We start from the raw sequence: 20,631 nt of genomic DNA on the forward strand, positions 1-20,631 counted from the left end.
AGTGAAACACCAGCTTGAATCTCTAGAGTATACTTGGATATTATCACGTGGTTCTATTTCACTGATACTGTGCTCTTTCCTACAAAACATTAGAGAAAAGTTGGCCAAGGAAAATATGAGGTAATTAAGTAAAGGTTGAGAGCAATTCTAAACTAGTTCTAACTAAGCTGCTAAATCTGACATTTGGGACAGCCAAATTATGGTTCTATCTCTATAAATGTGAACGGAATCTTCTTGCAAGGCACTACCTGATTGCTTCGTCAGGACAGCAAAAACGCACATCATTGTCGTGTGCAATCTGCCCTGAGGAGAGTTAGCACCACAGAAGGGTGAAAAAAAGCATGAGGTGTTTAAGATTTATAAATTATGTTTTGTGTTCATTTGTCACCTCTAGGAAATGAACTTTCTTCCTTTTCAGGGGTCAGTGATGAATGGGTGCCTTGCGTTTGGGTACAAAAGCCTGGGTCAACTTTATTGACTTATTTTACAGAGAAAAAACCTAATCCACCCGCAGCGCAGGGTGATGCAGCATGGGCTTGCTGTGCCTGGTGCAAGTAAGCAGATTCTGATTATTGCTATGCACTGATCTGAACAGAGGACAGTTACTTCTGTGGAAGAGGAGTCTTGACTGACTTTGCTCTTAATTTAGTTTAACGTAAGATGACAATAAATCAGAACAGAGGCATTGCATGATTTGGTCTTCCTTCAGTATGGGCTTTTGGTAATAGTAAGAGGCAAAGAAATAGTTCTCTCTATTCCTATATTAGTTACTTTATTTTGTAATGGTAATATCAGACAGTTTGAAAACAGTCAAGATAAAAAAATCCCAATTCTTTACATACAAATTGCTGGATCAACTCACCAGTGCTGATTGTTATTTTCATATATAATTTTTATTCACTCTCCAATGATGTCCATAAGAACAGCCTTGTGAAACGAGAAGGAATCTTTCAGTTGAGAGGGAAGTATCAGAATTTCTGCAAGTATATCTATTGATTTTTTCTATTCAGATGAAGTTTGGATGTTTACAACATATTGTGTCAATGACTTCTGTGGCTTAACCAGGTAAAAATCTTGGAACTGCCCATGTTTATATCTCAATCTGATAATTTAATTTGAGACTCAGAAGTTTTGTATTATGAAAGAGTGAATAATTTTTTGCTAGGCAATTCCATGCTATTCATAGTCCTGTAGACTGTGATCAAATTGCATCTCATTTTTTTCCTTTGGACATAGAATAGTTCATTTATTTGCTGCTTTTATGAAAAATGTTTAATTCTGTTCTTCAAACACCCTTATTATTCTTCTGTGTCTTATGCTACAGCACTTTCTTTCTTTATTTTAAGACGGAGGAACAAGAACATCATCCAGTGTTTAAGATGTGAGAACATTTTCCATTGACCTAATAGGGTTATTTATCAATCTGTTTGATTATTTCCTAATAATTCCTACTGCTGTATTGGAGTGCTTTTGACAGAATCTGAGGATAGAGCTTGTGTTTTCATAGGGCACTATGCTGAAACCTCCATAAATCTCTCCAGAAATAAAACAGTTATAAAATGCAGAGCCTGTTCTTCTGCCTGTTACTTCAGGATTGTCTTTCTCCATCTTCCTCTACCACCCTCTTATACAGCATTGCTGAATTTCACCTGTCATTTTACTGCCCAGGTATTCAATATTGTAAAATCCTTTTAGAGGACTCCATAGCTGGCTTTTGTTTTTGGTGTGTGTTTTTTTTCTTTATGAATACTTTACTGCCATCAGCAATCTTTGTCTCCTATTTCTCCTTTCCTCTTTCCAAGTCATTAACAGATACATTTTCTTGAGCAAAGGCCTCTCTGATGTTCAGAATATATTTATCCAGAAACCAATGTTAGCTGGGAAAATGGCAATATGTTGTGTAAGACATTACAGAAACAAAGCAAGAAGATAGCTCCTTCTTCGTGGAGTTTACATCTCATATGTTTCCTACAGTGAGGTGGGAATTTATAAAAGTAGTTTCTTTCTAATCTTCTTTCTGAGATATTGTTGAATATTAAAGACTTAATGAGATATTTGACTTCTAAACTTAAATTCTCTTTGTTATTGCTGCTGGCTTTATTTTCCTTGCTTTCGTGTTCAGAATGTGTGTCCACTTCTTATTTTCTTTATAAGCAAATGCATCAAGTCAATGGGTAATAGGCTACTTGAAAGTACAAATTGGCTTCATTTATTTCAAATAAAGGTCTAAAATTTATTTACTGTGTACTTCTTACATTGCAACAACAAAAGCATTAATATCATTTGTACTTTTTCTCCTTTCTCATTTGTGTTCCCAGCAACTTAGACAATAACTAAGCTAATGTGGTTGCAGCTGCATTAGTGTGCAGTCCAGCTCAGCGTAAGCAGGTTTGTGTTATGAAGTAGTTGATGCTGAGATAACAGCCACAATATGGGTATTTAGACCAGATTGGTGCTAATCTGGTACTCTGGGCTGAATGTTCTGTAGTGGTTGGAGTACATCAGGTGCGTTTCTGAGCCATGCATTCTGTTTTAGTGTTACTGAAAGAAAATTCAGTCCCCACGTTCTGAGATCACTCTGTGGACTGAGCCAGATCCATGGTGTATAGGGATTTGCTATAGAGATTTTACCTGAAAATCTGGGGGATTATTTTTCAGGGTCACAGTATGGTCTGATCTGAAAGATTCATACAGGTGGATAAACCAGAGGTTTCCTTTTCATTTCAAAATGTTTTTCTTTCAGGTGTCAATTTCTGCTTCACATCTGATCAGTGCTACCTTTCAGACTTGTAACTTTTGATTATTTACATACACATATCTTGTATTAAATTAACTTTCATCTTACCGCTTTTGAACTAGATGATGTTTAAGGTCCCTTCAAACCCAAGCCATTCTGTGATCTTGAAAGTAACACAGGGCTCTGACAGTGATGTGAGTAGTGACTGCTTGGTTCTATTTTGTTTCATTTCAGGACATTTTTGTAAAGTGATAGTCAGTACAGGGTATGCCGGTGGTACAAAGATTGCTGTCCCAGCACTGTAAGTTGGTCTTGTAGTTAACAACCAGACTAATGGCTGGAGATTGATCAGTCAACTGCATCCCCTGATTATGACTCTCTATGTCCTCACATAAATCCACAGCAGTTCTGCACACCCTTTCACATATAAAATACTATTGCTGATGGCGTATGTGATAAAACAGATGTATTCTGAAACACTTCACTTGTACAAACTGGCTGGTCACTGCAGGCCAAGAGAAAAGAGTTCTGGAGACCATAGATACCTGAAAACACAGTAGTAATAGTGCAGGGTGGTAGTTAGCAAATTAAACCCAAAAGTCATCAGTGCAGGCAATTCTGTTTAGGTACTTAACTTCTATTGATCGAATGAGGAATTAGGAGCTTCAGTACTTCAGCAGTTTGTGCCTCAATTCCCATTCTATGAAATGGAGATAAGAGCACTTTCACACTTCAGAGGAGTGGCATGACAGAAAACGTGCTAAGACTGTGATGTGTTCGGATGTGGCAGTGATGAGGTCAGATGAGTTCCTCATGCAGGTAGAAAGAGTTATGTGAAACTAGAGTGGATCTTGATTAACAACTTGCCATAGAGGCACATTCCAAAGTCAATGAAAAGACTCTTATTAACTTCAAAGGACTGGGATCAAACCCATTGATTTGTGCTTATTTCTGCTCTAGTTACTGCAGTCTAAATGAATGCTGTGCTGTGATATTTTCAAGTACCAACATAAACAGAATTCACTTATAAAGGAAGTCATGAAAAAGGGAAAATGATAATTTCTGATTCAGGGATTCTTAATTGATAAAGATTAACCATAGAAACATTGTCCCAGAATTTTTTTCTGGTTAAAAAAAAAAGGTAGCTAACTAACTATTAATTTTTTGACTTGACAAGCTAGATAGATAACCAATTGAAAGTAGATGGTCTGTATATTGATGCTTTGAATATTACTGTTTTCTGTGTTACCTCTATCATGCAATCTTCAGTTTAGTATCTGCATCAATGATATACTTGATGTTTTGAAAGTGTTAACATATGAATGTTTAATTCAAACAATGCACGTTTTCATCATAACATTTCAAAAGTAGAACAGAGATATGAAAAGAGAGAGTGACTTTAGGGTTATGGTGGAAGTATCCTACTATTTTACATTAAAGATACAGTATGGCAAGGCAATTTAACTTACCTAAGGTCACTGAAGATACTAAATTCTAGGGAGTTTGAAGGAAGAATCTAACCTTCCAAGGCACAGGCCAAATCTTTTTACAGCCAGGGGGGTTTCTAGACATAGATAAACGCCTCTGGCGGTTATCCAGTAATGAAGGGCATAGGTGTATTCATACCTTCACATACAACTAATTATCATCTGTGTCTATCAAGACCTATGGTGCTTTATAATTTGTAGATAATGAGTTGTTATACATAATTCCACCTGCCTAACTATAGACATAAAAATGAAAAGTGTGTTTTTGCAGTGCTTAAACCAGGTAGGAGTTTACTCTGAGAAATGGGTATGGATCCTTTCATTTCAAACTCATCTAAAGGCAGATCAGCGACAGCAACACCAATACTTAAATAAATGAATGAAATTAAATATAAATAATAATAATGACTAAAGGCTTTAGTACCTTCCCAAGCAAATATTCAGAATTTTTCATGTTTGTCATTCCACTTCTGATGGGCATTATTTCTTGCTTGTTGAAATACTGAAATGATCTTTTTGTAATGTTCAAACCTATATATTCTCTCTCATGCAGAGACGCATAAGAAAATTTTTCTCATTCTCTCTGATTCATCAGCAATGCAAACCTATTAATACCATGGTTAATGGAGAGAAGTAGCTATGACAACTGCAAGCCATATATCTTCACTCTTGGACAAAGCTGGAAATAAAGTTTGCTATGCAGAAATTATTTGTGCAACAAGTGAATCTCTAATTCACAGCATCATAGAAACTGGAGATGCAAAGAATGCAGCACATTATCAAATGTGTTCTCCTGCCAGTGCAAGACATTTCTTGCAGACAAAAAAGTTGTAACATTTTAGACAATTAAACTGTCGTCTGCTCTGAAAATGCTGCCAGATTCTAGCATACCTCAATGCTACAGTTTGCTCAGTGTGTGTGTGTTTCTCTCACTCCTCCCCACCTATTTCTTTTATTAACACCTTACTTTTCATCTGCTACTCTAAAGGATCATTCGTGAAGTTCCTGAAAGTCTACTGTGGTTGTCTAGTAACATAGTTTTACTTTTATATCACATACCTCAAGTTTGTTTTTTTTTTTTTGGCAGCCTAAGAATAACATTTTGGTCTACATTTAAAAGGGAGAGTTATTTTCCCTATTTGGTCATACATTATATGTTTATATATATAATTCAAATACACTGTTTCCCATACTGAAAGATTGACTGTGTTTAGTTTTGGTATTGCATTGAAACCTACTGAAACAGACATATTTGTTAAGATTATCTGAAGTTCCTCTCTGATGATTCCTCTTCTATGCTGAATTTTCATCTTTCCTTTCCATACAGATTATGCTGTTGACTGATCCAGAAGTTGAGAGCAGTTTACTGATTAGTACTGATGAAGGTGCCACGTATCAAAAATACCGTCTGAACTTCTATATTCACAGTCTGCTCTTCCACCCAAAGCAGGAAGACTGGATCTTAGCATATAGTCAAGATCAAAAGGTAAGAACTGTGGCTAGTATATTGTTTTATTTGCTTAGGAGAAACCTAGGGTTTCTTCATCTCTGAACTGTTACAGAGCATTCTGGACAGTCCTGGGGGTAACTGAGCTGGCATTTCCAGAAGAAGATATTGAGTAAGCCATGATCCCTGGAACAGTCTGCCCAGAGAAGTCATGGAATCTGGATGTTTTCCTCTACAACCTACTGTAGGGATCCTTCTTTAGCAGGGGATTAAACTAGATGATTTCCAGAGGCCCTTCCAACCTTCCAGTACTGTGACTTTATTCATCAGTCCTTTCGGCAATATCATGTGACAAGCAATGGGAAGAGAATTCAGCTGCGGCCCTTCATGATAAGAAAAGCAACCTCTAATGTGATTATTTCTCCTCTTAGTTAACACTTCTCTCACAAGAAGAGCCATTCTGGCACTTGTTCCAAGAACAGTATAAGACATCACTTGTTCCTATCTGGTTGGCATATTTTCAAAGAGAAATGTAGCAGTGAATCAATTTCTTTTGAAGCCCAGTTGCTTCAGCATGGGCAGTCCATCTGTTGAATAAATGTGCTGTGAGATTTGCCTTGATTTTCTGGTGTTCAACTTGAGATACCAGAATGAGACTTAACTCTAAGAGACCTCATTGTTAGCAGTTTCTGAAAAACACACATCAATGTGCACAAGCCAGTTGCTTCCTTTGAAGAACCTTATAGAGCTCAATATGTGTTCTACACCAATTTGCAGATTGAAGGGAATCCATACGAGGAAGTAGTTGAAGTTGTTTAGTTTGGAGAAAAGAATGCACTGGGGAGACCTTATTGTTGTGTTTCAATACATAAAGGGGCTTATATGAAGGATGGAGAGAGATTTTAATTTTAGAAGGGGCTGTAGTGATAGGACAAGTGATAATAGTTTAAAAGAGGATAGATTTAGATTAGACATAAGGAAGAAATTCTTTACTGAGAGAATAATAAGACATATCAGGTTGTTCAGAGAAGTTGTTGGTATCCCATCACTGAAAATGTTCAAGGTCAGATTGGATAGGGCCTTAAGCAACCTAATAGAAGAAGAACCTAGTAGAAGATTTCCCTGCCCACAGCAGGTAAAACTTTTGAGATATTTAAAGGTCCCTTCCAACTCAACCTACTCTGTGATTTTTGTTGTGCATAAATATCTTTCTTCAAGGGGAAGATGACATTTGAGTATATCTTTCTTCAAAGGGAAGACAGCATTTGAGTAAGGATTTTAGCCAAAAAACTTGTAACTAGGACTGATGAGTGAGAGTCAATGGCAGTCACTGTGAAGTGATTGTGCATTGCAGCAGACTATGCTGAAAAGTGGTGGATTTCACATGCTGTTTTTTTGATGTTTTCAAATAAAACAGAAAAAACAAACCTAAACAATTTGCTAAGCTCCCAAAAGGGTTAACAGCATGAGGTATTTTGGCATCCCATCCATAAGGCATCTTTTTGGTTTACAGATAAGTAATCTATAAGGCTTTGAATCTAATCAATAATCAAAGTTTTGGATGAATTATTAGTTTATACATTAATGTAAATATCAGCATGAATGTTTGAATACTAAGATGCCTTCTGTGTTAGCATTTGAATTAATTATATAAATGTTAAACAGTTGTTCTTCCTTTTGCCTAAATTAGGCTTGTAATTACAGTAAGTGTAAGCCTGAGAAAATAAATTAATTAGCTAAGATCACAGTGAGGTTACAAGAACTCTGAGAAGAAACGTTCAGTCCTGTGCTTTAAGCACAGTCCCATTTAAGCCCTATAGCTTCCAAAATTGAACAGGAAATGCATTTTCCCTGCTTAATTCAATTCTGTGCCTATACAATTCTACTGAGTGTGCACTCACCTCTCTTATTGCATTTTGGGGGTTGTACTGTGGTTGTAATTTGTTTCAGAGGAAAGCGCAAATAACATAATAAATAGGTGTTCAGTATGGAATTAGGGAAAGAGAAAATGTTTTCTTCTCCCTTGTGGTTATTGAATTCCCCAGGCTGATATGAAACAGAACAGGATTTTGTCTCTGCTGTCTTTTGGGACCCTTTGGAGTTAAACTTAGTATGTGATAGGAATGGAGGTTTAACATGTAAGGATCAGTGAAACTTTCAGTGGTAAATTTGTCAGATAGAACTAGTGTATAATAGAAAATGACTTTAAGATGTTGTGATCAACATCCTGTTGAGGAAATAATTCTGAATTAGAGTTTGAACAGCTAATATTTATCTAATTTATGGTAGATTGCTGCCAGGAAATATATTGTCATTGTTCCATAGGAAACTCCTACTCTTATACATAATTTTAAAAAATGCAAACTGGATGTAGAAACAAAGCTTCCTTTTGTGCATTAACCTGAATTTATGGAGCAGAAGCATGTGTGGGAGGTGTGTGCACGCTGTGCTTTGGGTGAGAGGATGAAGGTTGTATGGTAAATTTTCTTTGTGTTAGGGCATTGATTAGCAAATTGGATAAGCACTGGAAATACAGTACTTTAGCTGCAAGAAGGAAATGGTGTAACGGAAACTCTGTATATCTGTATCAACTAACCCTCAAGTAGAATTTTAAAAGTTCTCTGTATATGTGTGAGTCATAGGCCTGGTTTCCACTTAAAAGCCTAATGGAGATACTTTCTGACTTCAGTGAACTTGCACCACAGAGGGTAGCCAAAAAAGGAGTATCAATCAGCTTGGATTATATTAAATGTAACTCAAACTAAGATCAAATTCTGTCCATGACTGACTATAAATGAATCCCATTGGTTTCATTCTCATATAACTGGAGGCAGAATTTTCTCAGAGTAATTTTTTAATCCTATGACTATCAGGATAACTGCAATGGGAGCTGTTGGGCACTTTGGAACAAATGATGTTGTGTTCTGCTATTTTGTGTTCTTTTGTTGAGATTGTATTTAAGGAAAGGGAACCGTTACTCTTTGGATTTCAGCACTGTGTGCACACTGATTAAAGATTACTTGGGGAAACAAAGGGAACATAGGTGGATGGTAGGAAGTTGTCATTATCATGTCATGGACTTTGATGCCATGCATCAAACAGAAGAAGCTGTAGAGGTTTCAGATTCATTTAGTATTGCTGCTGGCAGTCAGGAGGAAGGTAAGAGTCAACTGGAAAGCATGTTTACATTCTTCTAGCAAACAAAGTTCTCATGGCATCATTTGTATCTCGTCATTTTAGCAGGTGGGACCAGGAAAATCAGGTGGTGAATGGAGCAAGTGTTGAAGAGAAAGGAATCAAATTGGGAATGAACTCTTTGACTCTCAGGAGGGGTTCAAATAGTTTAGTATTGATTGAGGGCAAATTCAACAAGTAGGGCATGCCTCTTATTGCTCAGTTGTAATGAACAGGAAATGGGTCACAAAGCATCATCTCTCAGTCTCTTTACAGCCTACTGAGTCTATCACTATGATAAGCATTACAGATCTTTTTTGTTTGGTTGAATAGAGATTTACTAAATGGTAGTAAAGTCTGTGTTAACTGAAATAATTTCACAGCCCAATTTCTTGCATGTTGTGTGCAAGTGAATGTTGTTAATTACTGGAGTTCAGCTGATGAGCCATAACTCATTAAGCCTCAGTGACTTGGTTGGTTTTGTTCACAACTCTGCTCCATCTCTGCCTTGGGCAGCAGACTTGAATTACCATTGCTGACAGGCCAGTCCCTTATTCAGTCATGAGTTTTTCCTGCCAGTCTTGAGGAAAAAAAAAAAGAGCAGCAAACCATCTGCTGCCTGCACTAATTGCTTCATGATTGCATTCATTGTTCTGGCTGAAAGTACAATTGTTACATGGCTGATTCTTACCACGTAATTGCAGAACTATTGCACGCTTCTCTATTTTCTGTATAAGAGGAGTTACAAATCAGGAGGAAACTTCAGTCACTGTAAAGCATTGCTTGTGAGGGAAAAACTTGTTGGAGGTCTTGTACGTGTGAGCTCTCATGGGTTTAATCATCTTGCCTGCAAGATGAGGGCTGTATTTTGTGGGAGTATTAGTTATGCATTACTATGTAATCTTTGAAAGTAGTTTGCTGTGCAATCAGAGGGTGGGATGTAAGAGCCTCTACTTCATGTGGAGACATCTTCTGCTATTCAGATGGGTCAGAGACGCAGAGGAATAGCTGATAATCAGCCATGAATAACAGAGCTATTTGGAGAGATGAAGTATGGGTGAAAGTGGAAAATACAAGTCAGATGGGTTAAATGCAGAGTTGTAATTATCCAACTCAGGAGTAAATGTGCAAAGGCACTCAAGAGTTGAAAGGCAGCAACAGAGGCTGAAAAAAAAAAAAAACCAACGGATTTAAAATGGAGGTATTCTCATTTCTCATCCTCTCTCATTTTAAATGAACTCCTGAAAGGCAAAGTGTACTAAAGGAGCTCTGCCTACACAACACCAGTGAATGAAGAGGTTTACATTTCCTTTTTCTTCTCTTCCTTTTTTCTCCTTCTTTTAATCATTCCCAAAAATCTGATTCCATCTGTCTACCTTCATTTACTTTGTGTGTGTGTGTGTGTGCGTGTGTGTGTGTGTGTCGCAGTGGAGATCAGTGGGTGAGGGACTGATGGCTGGTTGTACATTTCAAGTGCTGAAGTTCAGCAATTTGGGATTTTGCTGCTGCTGGAACAACATATCTTCTGTCATCAAATCATGCCATCTTCCTCAATACTTTGTCTGCAGTAAAGGAGGCAAGGTTAGCTGCAGCTGGAAGGTAAAATTTCCTCACTCAAAGCTTTCAATAGGACAAATGCCACAGAAAATGAAAGGTGCCCCAGACTCCTTTCCCATCCATTCTCCCTCTTAATTCTTACCTTTGAAAAAGGGAGAATCACACAGCTCATGGGCTTTCCTGTTTCTAATACTAAGTCATTGTTTAAGGCCTTGTCAAATCCCAATGAAATTGCATCAGAATGTACACAGAAAAATCCTTTACCCACTCAGCATACTGAAAATTCCATTGTCGTTGGACTAAAGCCTTTAAAACTATACTCCCACACTACTTTTTTGTTATTATTATTGGGGATGGGGAGGGAGGTGCTATTTATTTAGTGTAGTGTTTTTGGGTTGTTTTTTTTTTTCTCTGTGACCCTTTTTTGTTTTGAGGTATTATTTGTCCAGGATAGTCCAGGAGATGGTCAGGTCGTGAATTAGATTAAGTAAAAGCCATTTTACTTACAATAAAACTCTCTGTGTCATTTTGTGTGTGTTTAAAGCAAGGAAGGATCTATTTACCTAGATGAGATACTTAGAACAGGCTAACTTCTTCAGCCCCATCTATCCATGCATTTGGGCTCATGTCTGCCAGTAGAATATCTGCCTTAGATGCAGCCAGTACTGACTCCTCAGGTTCTGAGGAGTAAAGACCCTTTTCTAAATTCTAAAGCCTTTCATTTCACTTCATTAGGATCTAACTTTTGAGAGTTATTCTGCCTGGAACAGGGTCAAATCAGGGACTTCAGAGCTTTTCCTTTCAGCCTAATTTATTCTGTTCCTGTTTACACCTTCTCCATCTCAGTAGTGGCAGTCATTGCATACAAAAGCCACAGAAAGATAAATAAAATCCAACTTTGTATTACTAGAATTTGCATTATAGTTTGTGGGTTTTTTTTAATTGCTGTTAACATCAAGCATCTGCCTTTATTTTTAATAATTATGTTTTTATACAGTGCTGCTGACTACATTTTGAGGGCTATTCACTTAAGGTAATGTTAACCAAAGAAGGCTAATCTGATCTAAAATTAGTGGAGTGGAAAAGACCTATCTAGTATAGTAAACATTGGTCACTTTGACTTGTCCTCTAGAAAAACCTATCTGTTTTGACAGACTACAGATAGGATCAGGGAGGTGGTTTGCATAAGGCTAACATTAACCTGTGTGAATAACTCCCTTTTCCCTCCAGCATTACTCCTTCAACATTCTACTTTATTTGTATAATAAGAACAAGGTTTCCAGCAGACCAGATTCTCTTTGACTTGTAATGTTGAAGTTTAAATGTGTTAGGGAATTTGCACATCAAAAAATTTGTGGCCTACCCTTTGCAATGTTGCCCTGTATGGATGATCTCATCCTTTCTGGTTACTAATACCAGTACCACAGTATCTCCTATTCTAAAAAGTGTTCGCAAGCTTAAGTGTCCACTAAGCAAGGATCAAAATATTCATGTTTGTAGCTAAAGTCTTGCATACTCTTCATGGGAAATCCTTAAGCACAGACACCCGCTAGGCATTCTGACAATCCTTCTTGCACACAGCTCTTCAGAAACAGGCCTTGTTATCTCTAGGCCAACTAATCAGCATTTGGTGGCAACCAGTGAACTGAAGATGAGCAAGGAAGGCACATCAAAAACGAGTCATCTGGCTGTTAGTTTGTTAGGATATTTTCTGTCTTTCCTCTTGTAGTCAGTTCCTTAGCATTATCTCAGTAAGAAGACTAATACAGTCAGATTGTATCTTTTTTTTTTTAACTTGTCAATAAGCCAACACACAAACTGCACAAGCTGTGTCATAAAATAGGTTTTCCTTGTGGGCACATCAGTCTTATACACACCTCACCAAGTATAATATTCTGGGGAAAAAAAATAAAAATGGGAGAATTCCCTAATGCATCTCCAATCACCAGTGGAAAAAAACAACAACAAAACAAAACAGAAGATTAAAGAAAAGAAAAATCAACTGTCAGAGCCCAGCTGCAGTCTGTCTGTCCAGAAAGAAGGATGCATATCTGTGCACAAGTGTGATCAGTGAAGCAGAAGAAAGGACTCCTGAGCAGTAATCACTGTGTTCTACTACTGACTCACTTATCTCTAACCAAATGAGTATGTCCATGAGCCCTCTGTACCTGTGAAGAAGTCGTTAATCTACTGCTTTGGGATTTTTGGCTGTGTATTTGTTACTCTGCAAGATTTTTGTGCTGTACGTAATTCTCATTTCCCTACTTCTGTTCTCATTCTAGTAGGGTTTATCTTCTAGACAATAATGCATTTCTTTAATTTGGTTACCTAAACAGTTATGAACATGCCTAATAAATTCTCAGCATAACAGAAAGCAAATGCACGATTCTCTGTTACAGAGATGCCTGTTGCAGAGATGGTAGAGCTTTTAACAGAGAAAGAAATTAACCTTGAGCATAACTTACCAAGCAGAGTAGTAAATTCATCGTCCCTTGGAACTGAGATTTGATGGTTTTCCAAAAGATTCAAACACTGAGACTGTATGTCTCTCCAGAAGATACAATCTAGCTCAGCCATCGGTTGTCAGCTTAAATAATTCTCTCTGCTGCTTGAATTAGTGACTTAAGATCCTGCAGCATCTGCTTGGAGGAGAACAGACTGATGATGCTAGTAGTTCTTTCTGGCCTCAAGATATATATGCTAGGAGGATTCCTTTAAGTTTCTGCTGGTAAAATTGTGTTTCCTGCTACGTCTTTAGTATATAAATAAAGTGCACTAGAGACATCATGCTAATATAGTTGCTTGCTTCCATAGTGCCAGAACACCAGCTGTTAGGGATCATATCTGAGAATGCATGAGGAATCAAGAGAAGTAAGAGTAAACCTGGGGGACATCTTAAGCGTGTTTTGATCTGACAAACATACTAAAAAGAAATTGCTGTAGTACAATCATAATGAATGAATCTATGTGATGATAGCATTTTGTTCAGCATCAAAAGCAACCATGACCTCATTGGTGTTTGAAAAGGCTGTGGAGCTGGTATCGAAAGCTTTATCGCTCTGATGTGTATCCATCAGCTTTCAGTAAACACCAGTTGTTGAACTACTTTACTGATGGCTTCTATGTGGCATGATTAATGGATTGCTGTAAGCTCAAACATTCAAAATCCATGCAGTGCCTGTGAACTTTTTTGTTTCAAGGGCCTTTAAGCATCTTAACAGAAGTACTGTGTGTGATTTCAGATTCTCTGTTAATTCAAAACACATGGTTGTATTAATTCAGTTTTGGAAGAAAAAAAGCCTGGTACTATTCAGTCAACCAAAGCATGATACAGGGAATAACATCAAACCTCTCAGTCTTTGACTGATCTGAAGGAGGGATGCCCTGTTCAGTAACTTCTCTGAATACTTGGTATCCAAGTAAACTACGCTGGATACCTGTTTAGAGCATGTATGCATCAAGAACATGGTTCATTCCTTCACACTGATGGAGATGTCTGCGGTGTCAGTATGGAAACCTGTCCCACTGTGATAATCTTTGACGTAGTGCATAGATCCTACTGAAGATCCAAGACAATAAGTACTTATATACACTTATATAAACATGTTCAATCTTGCATTCTTTTTTGACGCCCTAACCCCATCCTTTTCTGCAGACTGCAGATAAAGAAAAGGAAATGCAATTTTGGTTGTTCTTGTAGGGTCGTAAATTGGAGTGCATTGCTGAATTGCAACAATCCGTATGGTATCTATGCTATTGCTCTTCAGTTTCCTGAATGTTGTAGATTAGTTCCAAATATACTGTTTCACAGGTGAATGCTATTGAACAATGGGAATAATGAATGTAGAATCTCTTCAAATACACCTGCACTAGTAGTAAAGTACAATCTCTCAGTAATAAACTTATTCAATACAAATGAATAGGGATAAAAGGAAGAGCTTCTCTGTACTTATTTCAAATTACATTGTTACATCTTCAGAAAGTTGTTTTTATCTAGTAGACTGTGATATGACTACAGTTAAATGGTACTTTTCGAATGTTGTATTCTTTGGTGAAACTAAACAAAATTTTTAGAAAGTACTTTAGTCGAGGAAGAAGTGATCTCTGAGATGTTTATATGGTCCATCAGTACAAAATCTATGTTCCAAGTGCACTTTTTCTTTTGTCAGTTAATGGTATGTGAAGGGATTAAGGCGAAACTCTGTGATTTGGTCTTGTTTAATCATGTCATTGAAACACCAGGAAATGTAAGAGGCAAGCAGTCAGCTTAAGTAAAGAAATAAGGTAAGGAGGATTAACCACTAATAAACTAATCAGGAAATTAGTGGTGAATTTGAAGCAAGCCCAAGCTGAGCTTGTTTTCCAGATGTGTATTCTAGAGGTGAATGCTGTGTCGTGAGTTGAATTGTCTTGGTCAGATCTATGTCTAGGAAGAATCAGAGCTTTCATGTATGCTGGAATTGAGAAAAAGAGAATGTTTTCTTCAGAGAAGGCAAGAATACCGAAGTTGGTAAACCCAGTCAACAAATCAGATTAGATCTTGTGCCATATTCCATTGTAACTTGATGAGGGTAAATGTCTTAAGAAAATTAATGGGAGCTATTATCTTGCTCAAATTATTTCCTTTGTATCACTTCCAGTATTCAATTTAAATCACATTTTCCTCAGCCAGATTCCAAACTTCCATGTACGTATTCTTTTTCTTTTTTTGCATAAAATTAAATCAGCACACAAAATTGAATATCCTCATCACTATAGGAAGAACATGGAACTATAATATGATTTAAGATCACTGTGTGAAGAATAATTAAAACTAAATGTTTTATTAGAATATCCAGTTAGTTTAAATGCTGAATGATGAAACATTATGGACACCATGAGTTGATCAAATCTGTAGCCATATTGTGTAGGTGGTAAAATGAATCTGGGGAGCCATGAGGGACTCCATGGTTGGTACAAACTTTGACTGGGAAAATGAGTTTGTTGAGAAGGTGATGGTAGTTCTTGACTGACATAATGACCATTCAATTGATATTTCACCAGAATTGGTGGGTCAATCAGATTCTCAGTATGTGGTGTATATAACCTCTCTTTCAAGGTCAGATGTTAAATGTCTTGGATGATACAGAAATTACTGTAAATGTGTTTGGTATGGTGAGTTTAGAGAGCATACAGGTACCTCTGGGAAGCACACAGCTCATTGCAAATTGGTGAGGATGAGGAATTCTTTCTTTAATACAAGTTTGCATTTGCTAACGATGTCTGTTTGATGATGTGCTTTATTAATCATTGCTTGAACAGCCAAGTCAATTTAATTCAGCCACCTCATAAGAGTCACATTTTTGGCTGGGAAGATCTTAGGGAAAATTCAGTGTTCAGGAGGGAAACAGGTGTTTTGTTGTACAGTTTTGTTAAAGAGCAACTCCCAAACTCATCTAGATGTAATACTTCATGTAACTGAGAACAACTTGTTGTGTTTGTTCTAAAGATATGAGTTAACGTCAGTTTTCAGCTTTAATTCTGTCAGATCCAGATATACAAGTAGGGTCATGTAAGTTAGAATCTTATACCATTATCAACACATATCAAATTTGTTTGATGCCTAGAAAACATTTCCCTTCAAATCTAATAGCTAAAGCTACATGTTCTGCAGTTTTTAAAAGACGTGGAGACTAGCACAAGAAAGTACAAAGACAAGAAAGTCTGCTGGAAGATTTGGTAAAGAGATGACTCCTCAGCGTAATTTGTTTTAACTTCATAAATGTGGGGAAGAATTGATGTTTTGCAGTACTTGGGACTCCCACAACAGAATCAAAGCAATCAAGAAGAGGTAATTCTTCATGCAGTGTTATGTTGTGGAGCTCCTTGCTTACCACAGTATTCCGTGACTGCTGAAAGAATAGAAAAGAATACAAAGAAGAGAAGAACTTAGAAGAGAAAAAATATTGAGAAATATTGAAGACAAATGCAACCTCTCACTCAGAAAGTCCTGAGCCAAGGATTGATGGAGTGTGAAACCATATTTAGAGGAACCATTGAATATACAAAGTTTTTGAATGTTTTGTTTTTCCAAGCATCTGTTGAAGGTTGTTTTTAAAAAGAGATGGTAGTGAAATTTAACTTCATTTTACTTTAATTCATTAATTCCTCTGTAATCTGAAGGTAAAGAAAACTTTTCATTACCTTCATCAAATTCATATCCACTAGCACTGGCATTGCCTACTTTAGGGCTCTGTCTTTTTCTCACGTAGATGTAATGTTTTCATTAGAACAGATGTTCTCTGGTTTGAATGGGCCCTTATTGCTTTTACAGCTTAAAACACTGCAATGTGTTCAACTAGAGAATGGCTGATTTCCCAATTTTTTAAGAAAGTTAATTTTATAGATTTGCTTTGATTCACTTTAATGTAAGGATGTTTGAGGTAAGTAAATGTATGCAGAATTGCCTGAACTCTTGGGCTGATAAGCTGGTTGGTGGCTGAAAAATAAATATATTAGAAATAATATGGGACAATATGAGAAAACCGTATAATTTTCATCATTCTGAATAGTGAAATCTTTTACAGAAATACCTATTATAGAGAAAAATTTTCCTTATGCATACTTCACTTACAATTTTCCTGTATTATTGTAGCTAATGAGAGCCCCAGGAATCTTTATGCTGTGTAAATGCATATCACAGTAGATGATTTCTACTCTAAAGAGCTTAGAAATCTGACTGCAAGAGAATGTGTGTAGGCGGTGCAACTACAAAAGAGAAGAGGAAGTAAGAAGAGATTTATTCCCTTATGAAGAAGGGTCAAATCTGAGAGATCAATATAAGATTTGTACTTCATAATGGTTTTCTCTTAGTGAAAACAGAAATGTCAGATCACTACTTGGCCCTGAGCTGAAAACATATACTGAGATTGTGGTAGGTTCCTTTTTCATTTGTGGTTGAAAAAAGAGTGTACCAGAGAACATTATCTAATTTCCCTCTCCTGATGAAAATTGTCATCAGACAACAGTGCTTGCCAAAGAGAATAAAATGTCATCTCTGAAGGGACTGCATGCATGAGCCTGTCAGAAATCATCCCAGGAGAGAATGAGCTTTTATAATGACAATAAAATATGATGTTGAATTTAAAAAATATCCATACAAGCACAGTAATTGCTAAATGGGGAAAAAAATATTCCCAGCTGTATCTTATCTGGTACTGGATAAAACTTAGCCTCCAAATATATATATTTTTCTCCTAGTCTAACTAAATAAACTCAGACTAAACTGAATTATAGTTAAAATATCTAGAAAAATATCCTTAACGTAAAGAATGTTTTCCCTTTTGTTGAGGATGGCACCTTCTTCTGGAGGTACATTGATGCTGTGAATCAGTGAAGGCTAGGATTGGTACTGAGATAATGGCAAAGGAGTAAAAGCTTCTGAAGTCTGGATATTAAAGTGTCTCGTCAATGACAATAAGAGCTTTGGCATGAATTCCCAGGGATCTGATATTTCCCTGTGACAGCTATTTCCTTTTCTCATATGCTTTTCCCAGCTCTCTGGGCACTGACTTCTATTGTGAGAGAAAAATACTGACATAGTAGCACTCCTGTATCTATTTCCTTCCTTTGAAACAAACACAGGTCTTGCATTTCTCCCCTTTTTGCCTGACTCCAGTCTCTTGTTCAGGGCACAGAGGAAGAGAAATCAGGTTTCCCTGGCTAATCTGCAGCATCACTGCTCCTCTGTGCCACAGAATGCCACTGAATGAGCAGCCCCTCCAAATACTTCAGCTGAAAGAGCCATAGGCAGCTCGGGTGATGGGAATGTTCAACAGCCTGATACTGCACTGAGGTTGCAGGCATGAAGGGGGATGCTAGACAAGAACAAATAAAGCTTCTGCAGGCCATGATAAATTCTTTTAGGATATTGTTACTATCAGTGACAAATTCTAAAAGGTGATAACTTTCTGAAAGTTGTCCTCAGGGAAACTAGAGAGAGAGTAGGATGTGAGATACAAAGGGGGGGGGAAACAACAGTGACTGTGATGGTTCCCACTGCCTGAGAGCATCAGCGTCCCTGGAAATCTTACATCCCCACATATACCAGGTCTGGAAGTTCAGAAGTGTTTACTGAGTTTTTTGTATTGATTTCTGTTCTTAATTAAAGGAAGTTTTACTGTGAGACGGTATCAGCTTTATTAAAGCTTATTACTGTATACTATGAAGATTTATTACTTGGCATGAAAGAAACCGCTTTGCCATAAAAGGGAAAATATTGGTATTGTTAAGATAGATAACAGCAACTTAGTGTTCTTATGTTGGTTTGTATTATGCAATCATGAAAGCAGATCTAGAAATGGGCTTTGAATGTGAAGGAGGAATAAGTACATCCAGTAATGGTAGTACTCTTGATCAGGTGACCTTAGAGCACTACTCAAAAGTCACTGTTAAGTATTCTAGAAGATAAATAAGGTTTCTTCTGTTGTTGTTAGGACTAGTGAATCTTAACATTTCAAATGAAAAAGTTTCTATACTAATGATAATTAAAAGATTCAACACTGAAAATTCTAAAGTTTATACATTTCCATTCACAAAGATAAACTATGTTTTCTTTGCCTGACCTGGTAATTTTCTGTTCCCCCTCCTTTCTTCCCTGTCTCTTTGGCAATATTCAAGAAAAAAATGGGATGAGAAAAAGGAGGTGAATAACAAGCTTTAATGTTTTATAGTAGATTGCAGTGTATATACAGTATACTCTATATCAAACAGCTGTTACAGATGTTATTAGTTTTTTCCATATTATTCCAAGGTTTTAAAGTAGGGAACCTGAGGGATATAGTGATTTATGATGGCAGTGTAATGCAGAATAGAAAGTGTATCTCAAGGTTTCTTAAATCATGGTCTCATAATTCTTAAAATACATTCAGATCATCTTTCTGGTCAACACAAAGCTTAAAAATCAGCTTATCTTCTCGGTGATTCTCTCAAGCTTCCATCCTTGTCTTATCCCTACCAATCCAGTGCCACTACATGTTCCAAAAAAATTAATGAAAAATAGCATATAAAGGTTCAGGTTGGTTGCATTTTTTATGCAAAATCTCTGAAGTCAAGAAAAGGGGGCAACAACTCCCTTCACAGAAGAAATGGACCATGTCTTTCAGACAAGAGAAAGGGAAATGGAATGAGTATGCAAGAAAAAGTGTAGGGCTGATTGCCTCTCTATTTTTCTGTGTGAAAAAAGTAAAATAAAGAAAAACAGAACCCAAATGATCCTGTGCTATTCTTCTGAGAATTATCTGATGGCAGCATTTGTGGAGAGCAGCTGTTTGTAAATGCTCTATAAAAGTCACATTTGTATATTATTCCACAAAAATATACCAAGTATTTATAATACCTGTATGTGCCTTTCTTTGCTGACCTTTCTCAGTCTTACTTGGTATTTATTGTTGAAAGATTTTCTGATGTGATTGATGTATTTGGTTATTGTTTGTGTAATCAGGCTAGAAGGCTGTGTCACATGGCTCGCAGGAGCAAAGTGAGAATTGCAGGTTTCCATGGTACAAGTTATTTGTGCTATTTCAACTCAACCAGTCCTGCCTGCAAAATCTGGATCTATTAGGGCACTTCTTGTGTTCTGCACTGAAAGTCTTCTCTGAAGATGGTGACTGGTAACTAGAAAGAGATTGACCTGGCACAGTACCTAGGAAGGCGAGTCTGTATCTGTTGTCAGAGCTAGGTTAACATTGCACATCTGGTGTCCATCACAAGTTTAACTTACTAAGCAACCTTCTCACACTGCATGATTTTGTTAACTGAGAGTGCTGCAAAGAACTAGGTAATCCGTTTTCAGTCACACTAGATACTAACAGTATGTTGTGATCCCTAAGGTTAAGAGTAGTTGTGTCCCATGTTGCCCAGTTCAGTATTGTTTCTATCCTAAAAATCAAAATCACTGCAGATACTTTTCAGCTCTCCCAGACATATCCTTTTGAGACTGGAGGAAGAAAAACCTGGGCTTGCTTTCTCAGAAGACTTCTTCACACTAATTTTTCTATTATGGTTGACTTTTACTGTGATTCTTGACTGTTGTGTTTCTTTTTGTCCCCAGTTATTCAGCTCAGTGGAGTTTGGCAGAAGATGGCTGCTTCTTCATGAAGGAGTTGCACCAAACAGGTTCTACTGGTAAGAGCAAAAACCTCTTCCTCTTTTTCCCAGACACAATTTCCCCCATACATACAGAGATCTTG

At 37.1% G+C, this 20,631-nt stretch overlaps 1 protein-coding gene across 1 annotated transcript in view; it reads left to right on the top strand.

Moving 5' to 3' along the window:
* SORCS1 (sortilin related VPS10 domain containing receptor 1) overlaps positions 1 to 20,631 on the top strand; it is a 269,239-nt gene that overhangs the window by 152,992 nt on the left and 95,616 nt on the right. Inside the window, exons 4-5 of the mRNA XM_065746947.1 lie at positions 5,552 to 5,710; positions 20,493 to 20,566. Coding sequence (XP_065603019.1) covers positions 5,552 to 5,710; positions 20,493 to 20,566 — 233 coding nt within the window. The remainder of the gene's footprint in view (positions 1 to 5,551; positions 5,711 to 20,492; positions 20,567 to 20,631) is intronic.

The sequence above is a fragment of the Cyrtonyx montezumae genome, unplaced genomic scaffold (assembly GCF_038088225.1).
Source record: "Cyrtonyx montezumae isolate F1298 unplaced genomic scaffold, pur_monq_1.0 scaffold_4, whole genome shotgun sequence".
Taxonomy (NCBI): domain Eukaryota; kingdom Metazoa; phylum Chordata; class Aves; order Galliformes; family Odontophoridae; genus Cyrtonyx; species Cyrtonyx montezumae.